Source organism: Mesitornis unicolor, unplaced genomic scaffold (assembly GCF_000695765.1).
Source record: "Mesitornis unicolor isolate BGI_N332 unplaced genomic scaffold, ASM69576v1 Scaffold51376, whole genome shotgun sequence".
Classification (NCBI taxonomy): domain Eukaryota; kingdom Metazoa; phylum Chordata; class Aves; order Mesitornithiformes; family Mesitornithidae; genus Mesitornis; species Mesitornis unicolor.
In genome coordinates, this window is record NW_010192642.1 from 1 (window position 1) to 10,962 (window position 10,962).

Sequence of the window (10,962 nt, forward strand, 5' to 3'; positions counted from 1 at the left end):
GGTGGGCGGGCACTTTCGCTGTGGACAATTGGCAGGAAACAAAAGATTAAAAAAAAACCCCACCAACACAAAACTTTGCTTGATTGACTTGTAAAATCTGTTTGCATTATGTGCCCCCTGGGAACAGGGTTGGAGCCATTGAAGGAACTGGCATGTCCTGTTCTTCCAACCCTGGCCCCGTGTTTCAGGAGTGAGGTTGAGCAGCTGGCATTGCTGCTCCCTTTTTCCCTGGGATTAGGAAAAGGCAGCTGATGTTGCTAGCCAAGAAATTGGATTTGATTGATTGATTTTACCCCTCTTCCTCAATACTTAAGAGCCTCCAGTTCATGAGATTTTGACTGAAATATCAGGGACCCGCTGTATATATACCCCATAAGGTGCTAAAACCGTGGCAGCATTTTATGTTCCTGTGTGATTCCTGCTTGAGTGTCCTGCTGGGGAGACTTTGGGATGCACTTAGAAAACAGTTTTCCAAAGAGTTTTTGCATTAACTGAATACAGATTGCTATTTGCTATTTGGCAGCAGTTGCAGCAGTAGTGAAGGCTAGCCTTGATCTGAAGCCTGAGACAGACTTCACTCCCTGAAGGTCTGAGGTTTTGTCCTTCTTTGGTGTCTTTCTGTGGGGAAGAGCCTTTTCAGGAGATAAATCTTCTTGTTCATTCCTGAAAAACTCTACTCATTTTTGAGAGGAGTAAGACAGCAGAAATGGAAAATGAAATTGGTCAAGACTGTTGATATGAATGATGGTTAGCTAGAGCTGCACTTATCCTATTTTCTTTTGAAACCCCTGAAGGGGAGATTTTTTTTCCTTCATCTTCCCAGGCTTTGTTGCTCAATGGGTCTTTACCTGAGGATGAGCAGGAAGGGTCCTTTGAACTCTGTGAACGTGAAGCTTGCCCTGAAGAGCAGCTGGTGAGTGTACCACTGTACCTACATTTCTCTGACCAAGCTGCCCTTTGCATTCTTCTGCCACAGGCAGGTGTCTTGCACAATAATAACCATGGTATTTTACATTCAGATCATAATCCAAAGTCGTCTGGACCAGAGTGTGGAAGAAAATCAAGATTTAAAGGTTAGAGGGGGACAGGTGAAAAGGAAAGAGCTTTTGGGTCAAAATATCTTTGCAGACCTTGTCCTGCTTGCAGTGGGGTTTTTTGTTTGTTTGTTTGTTTGTTTGTTTTGGGGTGTGTGTGGTGTGCATGCAATGGGGATAGGGAGGGTTGGACAACACAACAGCTGACATGGGGGATATATTGCGTTAGGGCTCCAACTCTGCTCCCATATTCTGCTGTGTAGGATCTCAGCTCTGATGCTGGGAGAAAGCTATTTGACATTGCTCTGAAGGACAGATTTGAGGGACTAGGCAATCTTTTTCTGTTGTGGCTTTAATAGCAGGGGCTTAGGGAGCTGCTCAACTGTTTTGTTGTGTTTTTAACTCATAAAAATGGCTCAGAGCCTGACATGCTCTTTGATCTGTGGGAAAAGGTGGGATGTGCCGCCTTCTGAAGCAGGTGGCTGGGAACAGAGCACTGACTTTGGTTGATTCTGAAGGGGTGACAAGATGCCATTTAATCAAATTGTGTTGCATTTACAGAAGGAGCTACTGAAATACAAACAAGAAGCTAGAAACCTTCAGGGAATAAAGGTAAGGAAAGGGGCATTTCATAAAAAATAGATCGTAAAGCTTTAGAGTCTGCTGCAGTTCATAAGTAGAGCCAGCAGTGACCACACACCTCTGAGAAATCTCAGATTGTGGAGGGAGTTGTATTCAAGGACTTGAAGGTGAGGGATTCTATGCTCCGTTTCTGGCTCCAGGGAGAGACTGCAGTTAAGGCAGGCACAAGGAGTTAGGTCTCCTGGGTTCTGTTTCTGTCTGTAGAATTGTGGTCAAATGTTCCCTCTTGTCTGTTTCCCCTAAACAAAATATGAGGTTTAGGATGCCTGCCTGCTTCTCCTGGCTCTTTCCCCACCCTTCTCTTGGGGTATGCACAAGGATTGGCCCAGTGAACTCATTCTTGACAGCAAAGGAAAAAGAGCACGGGAGTATTCTTGTCCTCTTCAGCTGCGGCGTTTTTCACAACTTTGGCTCCTGCTCGCTCAGTTTCTCCCTCTGGAGTTCTGAACACGAATAATCTACTCCTGAGCAGAGGTATTTTTAGAGCTGCCTGTCAGGCTCCTGTGAAGGAAGCAAACAGCAGTAGCTGTCCAAGGTAAAGCTTTTGGCTTCTGGGTAACACTGAGTGAAAGGTGCAGAATTAGTACTGACTTTGACCTCTTCAGAGAGGATTTCATTGCACAACTAGGTCACACGGAGAGCTTAGGTTTCCTTGTGTCCTTGGATGACGTTGGCCTCTTTCTGCCCTCTGAATGCTGCAGATGCATGGCTGAAGACACTAGCTGTAGGCCACTTAAAAAGACCCTCCAAAGACACTGCTGCACTCTTCCATAAGAGTAAATTGTCAGGCTACTTCTGGAGCAGGAGGTTCAGGTAGAAGCACAGAAATGCCTCTGTCCCAGATGGCTAGAATGTTGGCAGAAAAGTCACTTTTGGGTAAGAGAAAGGCAGAAGGGCTGAGAGCCCATTGGGCAGGTGTCTATATACCTCCTGCTTTCTTGGACCTTAGGCAACACTTCAGCCCTGTGAGTGGCCCCACTGTGTTATGGCCGTGGGTCTAGGTCACTTGCTTCCAAGGGAAGGGCCTTTGCCGCTGTCTTGCACCTTCCTACAGATAACATTTTTTCCTAGGATGCTTTACAGCAACGGCTGATTCAACAGGATGCTTCAGTTCTTCAGCTAAAGCAGGAACTGCTGAGAGCAAACATGGACAAGGAGGAATTGCACAACCAGAACGTGAGTCACTGTGGTGCTGTGGGTTAGATTATTTTAGGAGGAAATTGGTGGCCCTGGAGACTCCAGCAGCCACAGAGTTGAGTTGGTGATTGCAGCACAGTTCTTAGGGTCGTGGGATAGTGAACAGCCAGTCAAAGGTCTCTGCATAGTAAAAACTGCACACAGTCTACTAGCCAGCTATGAGACTTGCTGGAGTTTCCTGTCCTTCACTCCCACTTCCTGTCCTCCACGACCTTCAGCTGAAACAGGGAGGGGCTTCCCATTATGTTGTCAGTACAGTTGCATTCTTCCTTATTGTACTCCCTGAGTTAGCAAGTGGCACTTTGACAGGTGAAGCTGCCATGTACAGTGTGTCTCTGGAGAGGGAAGGGCAAGGAAGGAACTGTCCCGTCCAAAAGGTTGCCATCCTTAGACACCAGTTCCCCTGAACTCTGCAGATGTTTGGTCTTGGGTCACACTTTGACACAAGGGTCAAAAAGGTCTAGGGATACCCACCTCACACATATGTGTTATTTCTGCAGGTTGACCTTCAGAGGAAGGTTGAAGAGAGAAACCGGCTACTGGCAGAATACAAAGTAATGGCATTTCTCTTCACTGGAGGCTCTTCTGGGGGCAGCATCTAGTGGTTCTTCAGTTTTGTGACTGACTGCTGTCTCCCTGACACTCAGTCAGGAATGGCACTGTGGATACGGAATAATTTGCAATAGCCATGGATGTTTGTAATGAGATGGAGGGATCAGATGTTCTTTCTGTTCTGCCCACAGTTTTTTATAGTAGATCATTTATTGTCATGTTTTTTTCTGTGATGTGTGGCTGAGTATCTAATACTTGTGCAGAAGCCCATCAGGTTAGGTTGGGTCATCTGATTGTCCACTGATCCTTCAGGAGTCTGTCCACTCTGGGACAGTTGTCTGGCCTCAGTACTGGATCTCTGGGCAAGGGGAATCCAGGCAACAACAACATGACCGATCTTTTAGGTAAAAAACCAACAAAACAAACTCCCAACAACAAACCCCCAACAACCCCCCCACAACTTTGACCCTCAGTTCTAACATCTAACGAGAAGTACACGCATTGTGTAAGTCAGCCTGTAGCGGTACCTGGTCCTGGCAGATGACATAACTTTCCCTGCTGTGGGAAGATGATTGTGAGCCTTGCTTGCTGTCCTGTTGATTTTTCTCGATTACTGTGTTGCAGAAAGATCTGTGCCAGAAGGATCGGCATTTACAGCAGCATCAGACCAAACTGGATGAAATGCTTAGGCAGCTTTCTGAGGCCAGCTACCAACAGGTATGGAGCAGGCAGGCTGCACTGATGCTGAGAGCTGGCACTTAACTTGGTGGCTCAGTTTGTGCTGACTCTTTTACTCCCCTCACAGGTGGACTTGGAGCGGGAGCTGGAGCAAAAAGAGGCCCTGTTAGCTCACTGCATGAAGAGAGAAGCTGAAGAGGTATGGGAAGCCTTGGTCTGCACATCGGACTGCTGAAATGATGTTTCTGTCCAGCAGCCTATAGTTACCTATGTCCAGCAATCATCCACTTCATCTCAGAGAGTCCTGGCTTTGCAATCTCGTTGTCAGTGCCTTAACCAAGGCAATCAGACTCCACAAAGCATCCAACTTAAAGCTCTCAGCAGTGAGCACTCTTGCTTAGCCTCTTGTGTCAAAATCCAAAGGGCTGAAACAGTGAGGGGAGCACAGAAGTGAGTGAGAAGCATTGCTCTGATGCAGCAGCAAGCCCCTTTCTGTCTCTGCCTCCTTTTCTTCACCTGTGTGAGAGGAATCATGGTTGTGTTCTGAACTATAGAACTGCCTGCACAATCCTTACTGAGCGTATTTATCTGGTGTAAGATGGGAGTTAGGTCACTGATGTGGAAAGTTTTCATGCCCTTTCATAATTTTGAAGGTCACAAATTGGGATCTTTGGGGAGGTCCTAGCACTTGCATTCTTAGTGGCAAATGCTTCTTCCCCTGTACAGGTGATGGCTTACAGTGGTCATAGTGCTCAGAGCAATGGCTTCCTCCAGACAGCAGGAAAAGGAGCTGCTCCCACAGCGCACCGAGGGGTAAGTGTACCTAAGAGATATGTTCCCAGCCAGATGCAGATGAGGGCTTCAGATATCCTGGAAGCTGTTATCTTCTTGAGACATTCCCCCTTTAGGACCTGTGGCTTTAGATGGGAAGAAAGCAGCCTGGAGTTAGTCTGACTGACTTGTGGTCTCTTGAGCAGACAAGTGACTTGCAGTTGGTTCGTGATGCCCTTCGCAGCCTCAGGAACAGTTTCAGTGGCCATGATCCACAGCACCACACCATTGACAGCCTGGAGCAGGGCATCTCCAGCCTGATGGAACGGCTGTACCGCATGGAAACACAGAAGAGGCAAGAGAGAAGGGTAAAGGTTTCCTAGGGCATTTAGCTCTTAACTTCACCCTCGCACACAACCCAGAGTTAAGCACAAATGAAAGCTCCTACTGGGAAGTAATGCCTTGTTTTTACTTATGGCTTTGCACCCTAGGTCCGGGGAAAATCACCAGCAAGCAGAGCAACAAATGACTGTAGGGACTCCTGGCCTCCCAAATCCAGTAAGTGCCTTTCAGCTCTGCCCTCCCACTGCCAAATTCATTGCTCAGGTTTCCTGGCCAGAGCACAGGGCATAGCATTCCCTTAGAAATCTGCTACCTCCAGCTTCTTACTCCCTTTACCAGAGCTCACTTTCCTCCCTTCAGTCATCTCCTGTACAGATTAGACTTTACTGCAAAGGAAAGTGGGCAGAGACAATCTATGGCTGCTTATTTGTAAAGCACCATCACAGTGAGAGTCTGTCTGGGCCACTTCGGTGGTACTGCAGTATAAATAACTGTGACCGATACCCCTGGGAGGAGTGGGTATTTTAAGCTTTTCCGCTGCTTTGCACCATCTAGTGGACACACAACTGTACAGTTGTCTCTTCCCCTATTCCTTAGTATCAGCTCCTTTCATATATGCATAACAGCACAGCCCTTTCTGATGTCTTGTTTCCTGGCTCCAGTTGCAGCAGCTTTTCATCATGAAGGCTGTTTTTTTTTTCCAATGTTGTTTGTAAACATCACCTAGAAAGTCTGAGGTTGTAGGGGACTGTAGGTACTGAGGAAAGACAGAGGCCCCTACCTTTCAGCTGCCTTGTAGTGTCCAGCAACAGGGTACCATGTACTGGACTGGGGTACTGTTCAGTCATTTTCTCTACCAGAAAGGTTCTTCTGTCACTGCTGAGGTAGTGAATAGTGTCTGTGGAGTAGATGGTGGGAGAAGCCCCTCTCTAGATGAGATGGTAATCATGGTGGACAGTGATAGGGAAATCTTTCATGCTAACAGCACCGTTGGATAGTGACCCTACCTTCAAATGCAAAGTTTTCCAGTAAGCGGAGGAGTACCTGGCCCTTCCCAACAGGGATGATCAGGGCCCCTAGTAAGAATGTCTTCCCATCACCAGGTTCTCTGCTGCGATAGCAAATTTGCTGAGACCACCCGTTTTGTCTCCTGTTGTGGCAGGAGATAAGCTGTTCCCCAATGACTGTGCTCTTCTGTTTGCAGAACTGCCTCATTCTCACAGCACACCCGTGATGAGCACCAGTGCCTGCACCAAAGTGTTGTACTTCACTGACCGCTCCCTCACACCTTTCATGGTCAACATACCAAAGAGGTCAGGTCTGGCTTTGCCTTGCTGACACTGATGTGAGAAGTGCTTGTTTCCCTTAAAGCGTTAGTCTGTAAAAATAAATCAGGAGGCAATTCTTCCTCTCAGGAGGACCTTGGGGCTGACAGGTGTGTTCCTGGAGGGGTACACTTCACACCTCTGTGGTCAGGGTGCCACATGCCTAGTTAGACTTGGGCTGTGACTCTGTGTTCCATGTAGAAACTCTTGAGCTAAATCAGGTAATGGCGTACCATGTGATAGTGCCAAACTCTTCCCTTGCAGGTTAGGGGAAGTGACTCTGAAGGATTTTAAGGTAGCTATTGATCGTGAAGGAACCCACCGGTACCACTTCAAAGCCCTGGATCCAGAGTTCGGCACAGTCAAGGAGGAGGTAAGTGTGGAATTTGGCTATCAGCCTAAACATGGTTTATTCAAAAAACATTATTCTACTTTCTTTTAAAGATTTTTCCAGATATAATGGTGTTTGTGGCATCTTTTCCTTTGTGTACTGCGCTGCAGCTGTGTTGTGCTCAGGCTGGTGGTGGTATGGATTGGACTCATTAAAGGTTATTGGGATAGTTCTTGTTTTGCAAATTAAGAAAAGCGCAAAGGGTTATCCTCTGGGAACAGGCAGCTGACTAGGTACCCATTCTGCAGAAACAGCTAGAGATTGCAGTCTGGATCAGAAAAACATTGTTTCCTGTCTTTATTTTACCTTTGCTGTCAAAAACATGCTAATAATTATATTGGCAGTTACTGGTTAAGGGGACTTAATCTGTTTTTTACCTAAAACCTGAAGAGATGACTCAGACATGTGAATGGTGGACCAAGTGCATGTTCTCTGGGGTGCGTAGTGAAACCTGAGCTATGATCTCTGACTTGATGCCTGCTTCTTATGCTACTCATGCTGTACAACAGTGACGTCCAGACTCCAGACATGACCGGACTCCCTTTTCTTGTAGGTGTTCCACGATGATGACATCATTCCTGGTTGGGAGGGGAAAATTGTGGCCTGGGTGGAAGAAGACCACGGGGAGAATTAATCAAGCTTTTAAGTCTCGTCACTATGGAAACCTGTAACTGGCTGCTGAGCTCAAAGAATGACCAAAAAGCATGTGTGCTGGAAGGAGTCCAATTCAAGCTGCCAAAACAGAGGGCTTTTCTGCAGACAACGGGAAATGCATGTTGTGAGCATGGACACCTGGCATCTGACTTTCCATGGCCAAATGCAGACATTCTGAGACTGAAATGACAGGTCTGTGGGAAAGAAACATCTTGTTTTGTCCTGTTAACTAAACCCTGAAGGCCTTAATGATGCATTGCTCCCTCCCCCAGCTTCTCCATTCCTGCAGTATGTGCCGCAGATTGTGATCTGGGCATTTCAAGTCTGGATTCTTGTACATGATATTACATTAATCTGCACTGATGGCGAAAATGTGAAGCCTTGCCTTCATGAGGGAGAAGAAGACACAAGATTATGCGAGCTGAAGGTTTGACCAACTTTGGTCCTGGACTTGCATGTGTTGCAGGAGCAGAGTGAACTTTTTGGACACTGGGAGGGAAGACAGTCTTCTGGAGGCTTTACATGTGGTCTAAAGCAAAGATCACCAGCTTGGCAAAACTCTCTTTCTCCCAAACTCAGGCTTCCATTTCCTAGCCCTGCTTTTCCCACTTGCTTTCCAAAGCTGCACTCACTTCTGAGGACCTCTGCATTTGCTTTGTTGCCATGGGAACTGTGGGATCTCAGTGCTTGCTTATTTGCTGAAGGATTTAGTTTGCAGGGGAGCTGAAATCAGCTGCTTCCCTGAAATATTTACAACCCCTCTCCTTGTTGAGCCTCTCTCCCTGCACTCCTGCCCTCTCCTTTTTCAGCGAGGCAGACAGTTTGTCACCTCCTGTGCACAGGCATTGCATTGTGCTGCTGTCCACTCGTTGCCAGGGCCATCAAATACTTATCCACACCAGTAGGATAAACCTCATCAGTTACATGACCAGTTCCCTGGTGTGCCTGAAGGATCAGGAAATAAATGTCTGTGTGGAAAAGTTCAAGCCCTAAAATCCCCGAGGGTGGGTTTTCCTTTTGGTTTTGTGGGTTTTCTTGTTCGTTTGTTTCTGCTTTGCCTGTCTCTGCCCTCCTGCTGACAGTCAGCTGTACTTCCAGAGTGCTGGCTGCAATGTGCAGCGGACACCGTGACTTAAAATGTCAAATGGCAAGTCACGGCTGTGCTCATTCTCAGTACATGTGGTCCTTCTGTGGGCTACCTGTGTGTCTGTGTTCTGCATGAGGCTGGGAGAGGGTGAACCTGGTTTTACTGTTTTATATTGACATGTTCTTTTGTAAACATGTTCCTGTTCTTGGAATTATTTTGTACCAGTTTACATTTGTCTGAGAACTGTGCATATTTTTATACTAGTGCGAGTACGTTCTGTATATTTCTGCACGCATTATACTGTGTTTTAATCACTTTCTAGTGGATGCTGAGATGTTTTGTATTGTCTTCGGCTAACACAACACTGGGCTTATAACTTTATTTTACTATGGGAATCCAACTCGTTCCTAATGGGTTTCAGCTTTTTGTCAGCTTTAATAGGCAGCAGCAATACTATTTATTTTTCTCACTGCTTCACTGTCCAGGAAGTAGCTCAAGGCTTTTGTGTGGCTCTGTGCCACATTGGCACAACACAACATGCCTCATGTTCTGCACAATTTGAAATGGTGACTTTCTCTTTGCAGAGAGCAGTAGGAAAGTTCATCAGTGTGCTGCAGGGGGGTAATACATCTCTTCTGGAAAAGAAGCAAAGATTTTCTTCCTCCCTGGAAACAGTGTTTCTGTTGCATGATCTCTAGTGCGTTAGTGAAGATAGCATGGGGTTGTTATACTGAAATCAATTGTATTTGAATTGCAAATTTTTCAAGTGTTTCTTTCTTTAGGTTCATGAGTTCTAGCTATGTGCTCAGGCTGGAATGTTATGGAGAAAATTAAGACTGTTTTCAAGGTCTGTAATTGCCAGCTCCATATCCCTCTCTGCTACTCAAAGATGAGCAGTTTGGTTTTGGAGCACCGAAGACCCAGGAGGCTGTTAATACGATCAGAGCTTCTAATGGGTAAGCCTTTAGTCCAGCCTTGCCCATAGCTATCCAGTTTCCCATGAGGAAAATGTTAGCTGATACAGGAGACAGCCTGTTCTTGTGCTTAGATCAGTTCAGATAACTAATCATGGTCACATTTACTACCAGAGAGCTAAAGACTGAATCCTCTATGGAAACACATGCTCTCCAGAGCATCAGTGAGCTACATTTAAGAAGGAGTAAGACTAGACAAAAGGCTTCCTTTTGGGGGCTGGCAGTCATGTACCTTTCATCCATGCTAACATCACACGAAAGCTGGGACAAAAGAAGACATTCCCTGAGACAGAACTGATAGCAGTGCTCTTGTTCTTCAGTTCCTATGGGCAGCTCCCCTTTGTGGAAGCAAAGGTAGGATTGCTGGCATTGCTGTCACTGGAGCTGAAGGACCGCTGCTGTGATAAGCTGTATCCCACACACAGTTTGGGTTTGAGCTTTATTTCTCTACTGACACTGCAGCCTTCTTCGGAGTCTTGACCTCTGCACGATTGACAGAAAGGGGTCTGGCGGAGGTAAGGAATATTAGGCATGGGGATAAGAGGTATCAGGTGGAAAAGCTATTGGCCAGATGTTTCTCTCTGGTAAAAGCAAAAGATGTTGCTGTAACATCAACTTTGCACTGCTCTAACACTGACTTCAGTGGATTTACTCTGGGGATGTACTCTTAATATCATAGCCAGGTCTTGTATTTTTCACAGTTTTGAATCTGTTGATTTCATAGAATCACAGAATGGTTTGGGTTGGAAGGGATGTTAAAGATCATCCAGTCCAACCATTTCTGTCCAACTTTCCCAGTCCTAGGCTTGTAACTTCTGTAACACACATGCCACGTGTAAAATTCCATTTTTGTAGGAACTGATGTTTGCATTCATCACTTCGAAAGGGCAGTTATTCTAAAGCCTGTTCTCTAGGAAAGTGAAGCTTTATCTGTACATCTAAACCAGTCATCTGTGACTGGCTAGGCCTTGAATTAGTGGACCAAGCGGTTATCTCAATAAAATGGGGTTTGCAAATGGAGTCTGTTCGGTGCTTGTGAAAGGGAATAGGGCTTTGAAATGAGAAGGCACAGATAGGGATAAATGCATAAATCATGCAGAATGCTTAAGGTTACTCTCCTGTTGGTCCTGGAGAAAACCTTTTCTATCACTATTCCACAGTGTCTTCGGAAAGCACCTATTTTGTGAGACCTGTTAGATTAGCAGGCTTACAGTGGGATTTTATCGTGTGTGGCGCTAGCCACCTACGCACACTGCCCATGTCCCTTACAGCTCCTTGCAAAAGGAGCCGCCGGCTGCTCTGCAAACTGCGGTAC

General features: G+C 46.2%; 1 protein-coding gene across 1 annotated transcript; it reads left to right on the top strand.

Annotated features, from left to right (window-relative positions):
• Nucleotides 1–823: 823 nt before the first annotated feature.
• DIXDC1 (DIX domain containing 1) lies at nt 824–7,964 on the top strand (the record flags this gene model as incomplete). Its single annotated transcript, XM_010187163.1, has 13 exons — nt 824–913; nt 1,020–1,073; nt 1,596–1,646; nt 2,748–2,852; nt 3,374–3,427; nt 4,050–4,142; nt 4,231–4,302; nt 4,830–4,916; nt 5,081–5,242; nt 5,366–5,432; nt 6,421–6,529; nt 6,806–6,914; nt 7,486–7,964. Coding segments are annotated over 13 exons (1,134 nt in total), but the record flags the coding sequence as incomplete, so codon positions are not given.
• Nucleotides 7,965–10,962: the final 2,998 nt, after the last annotated feature.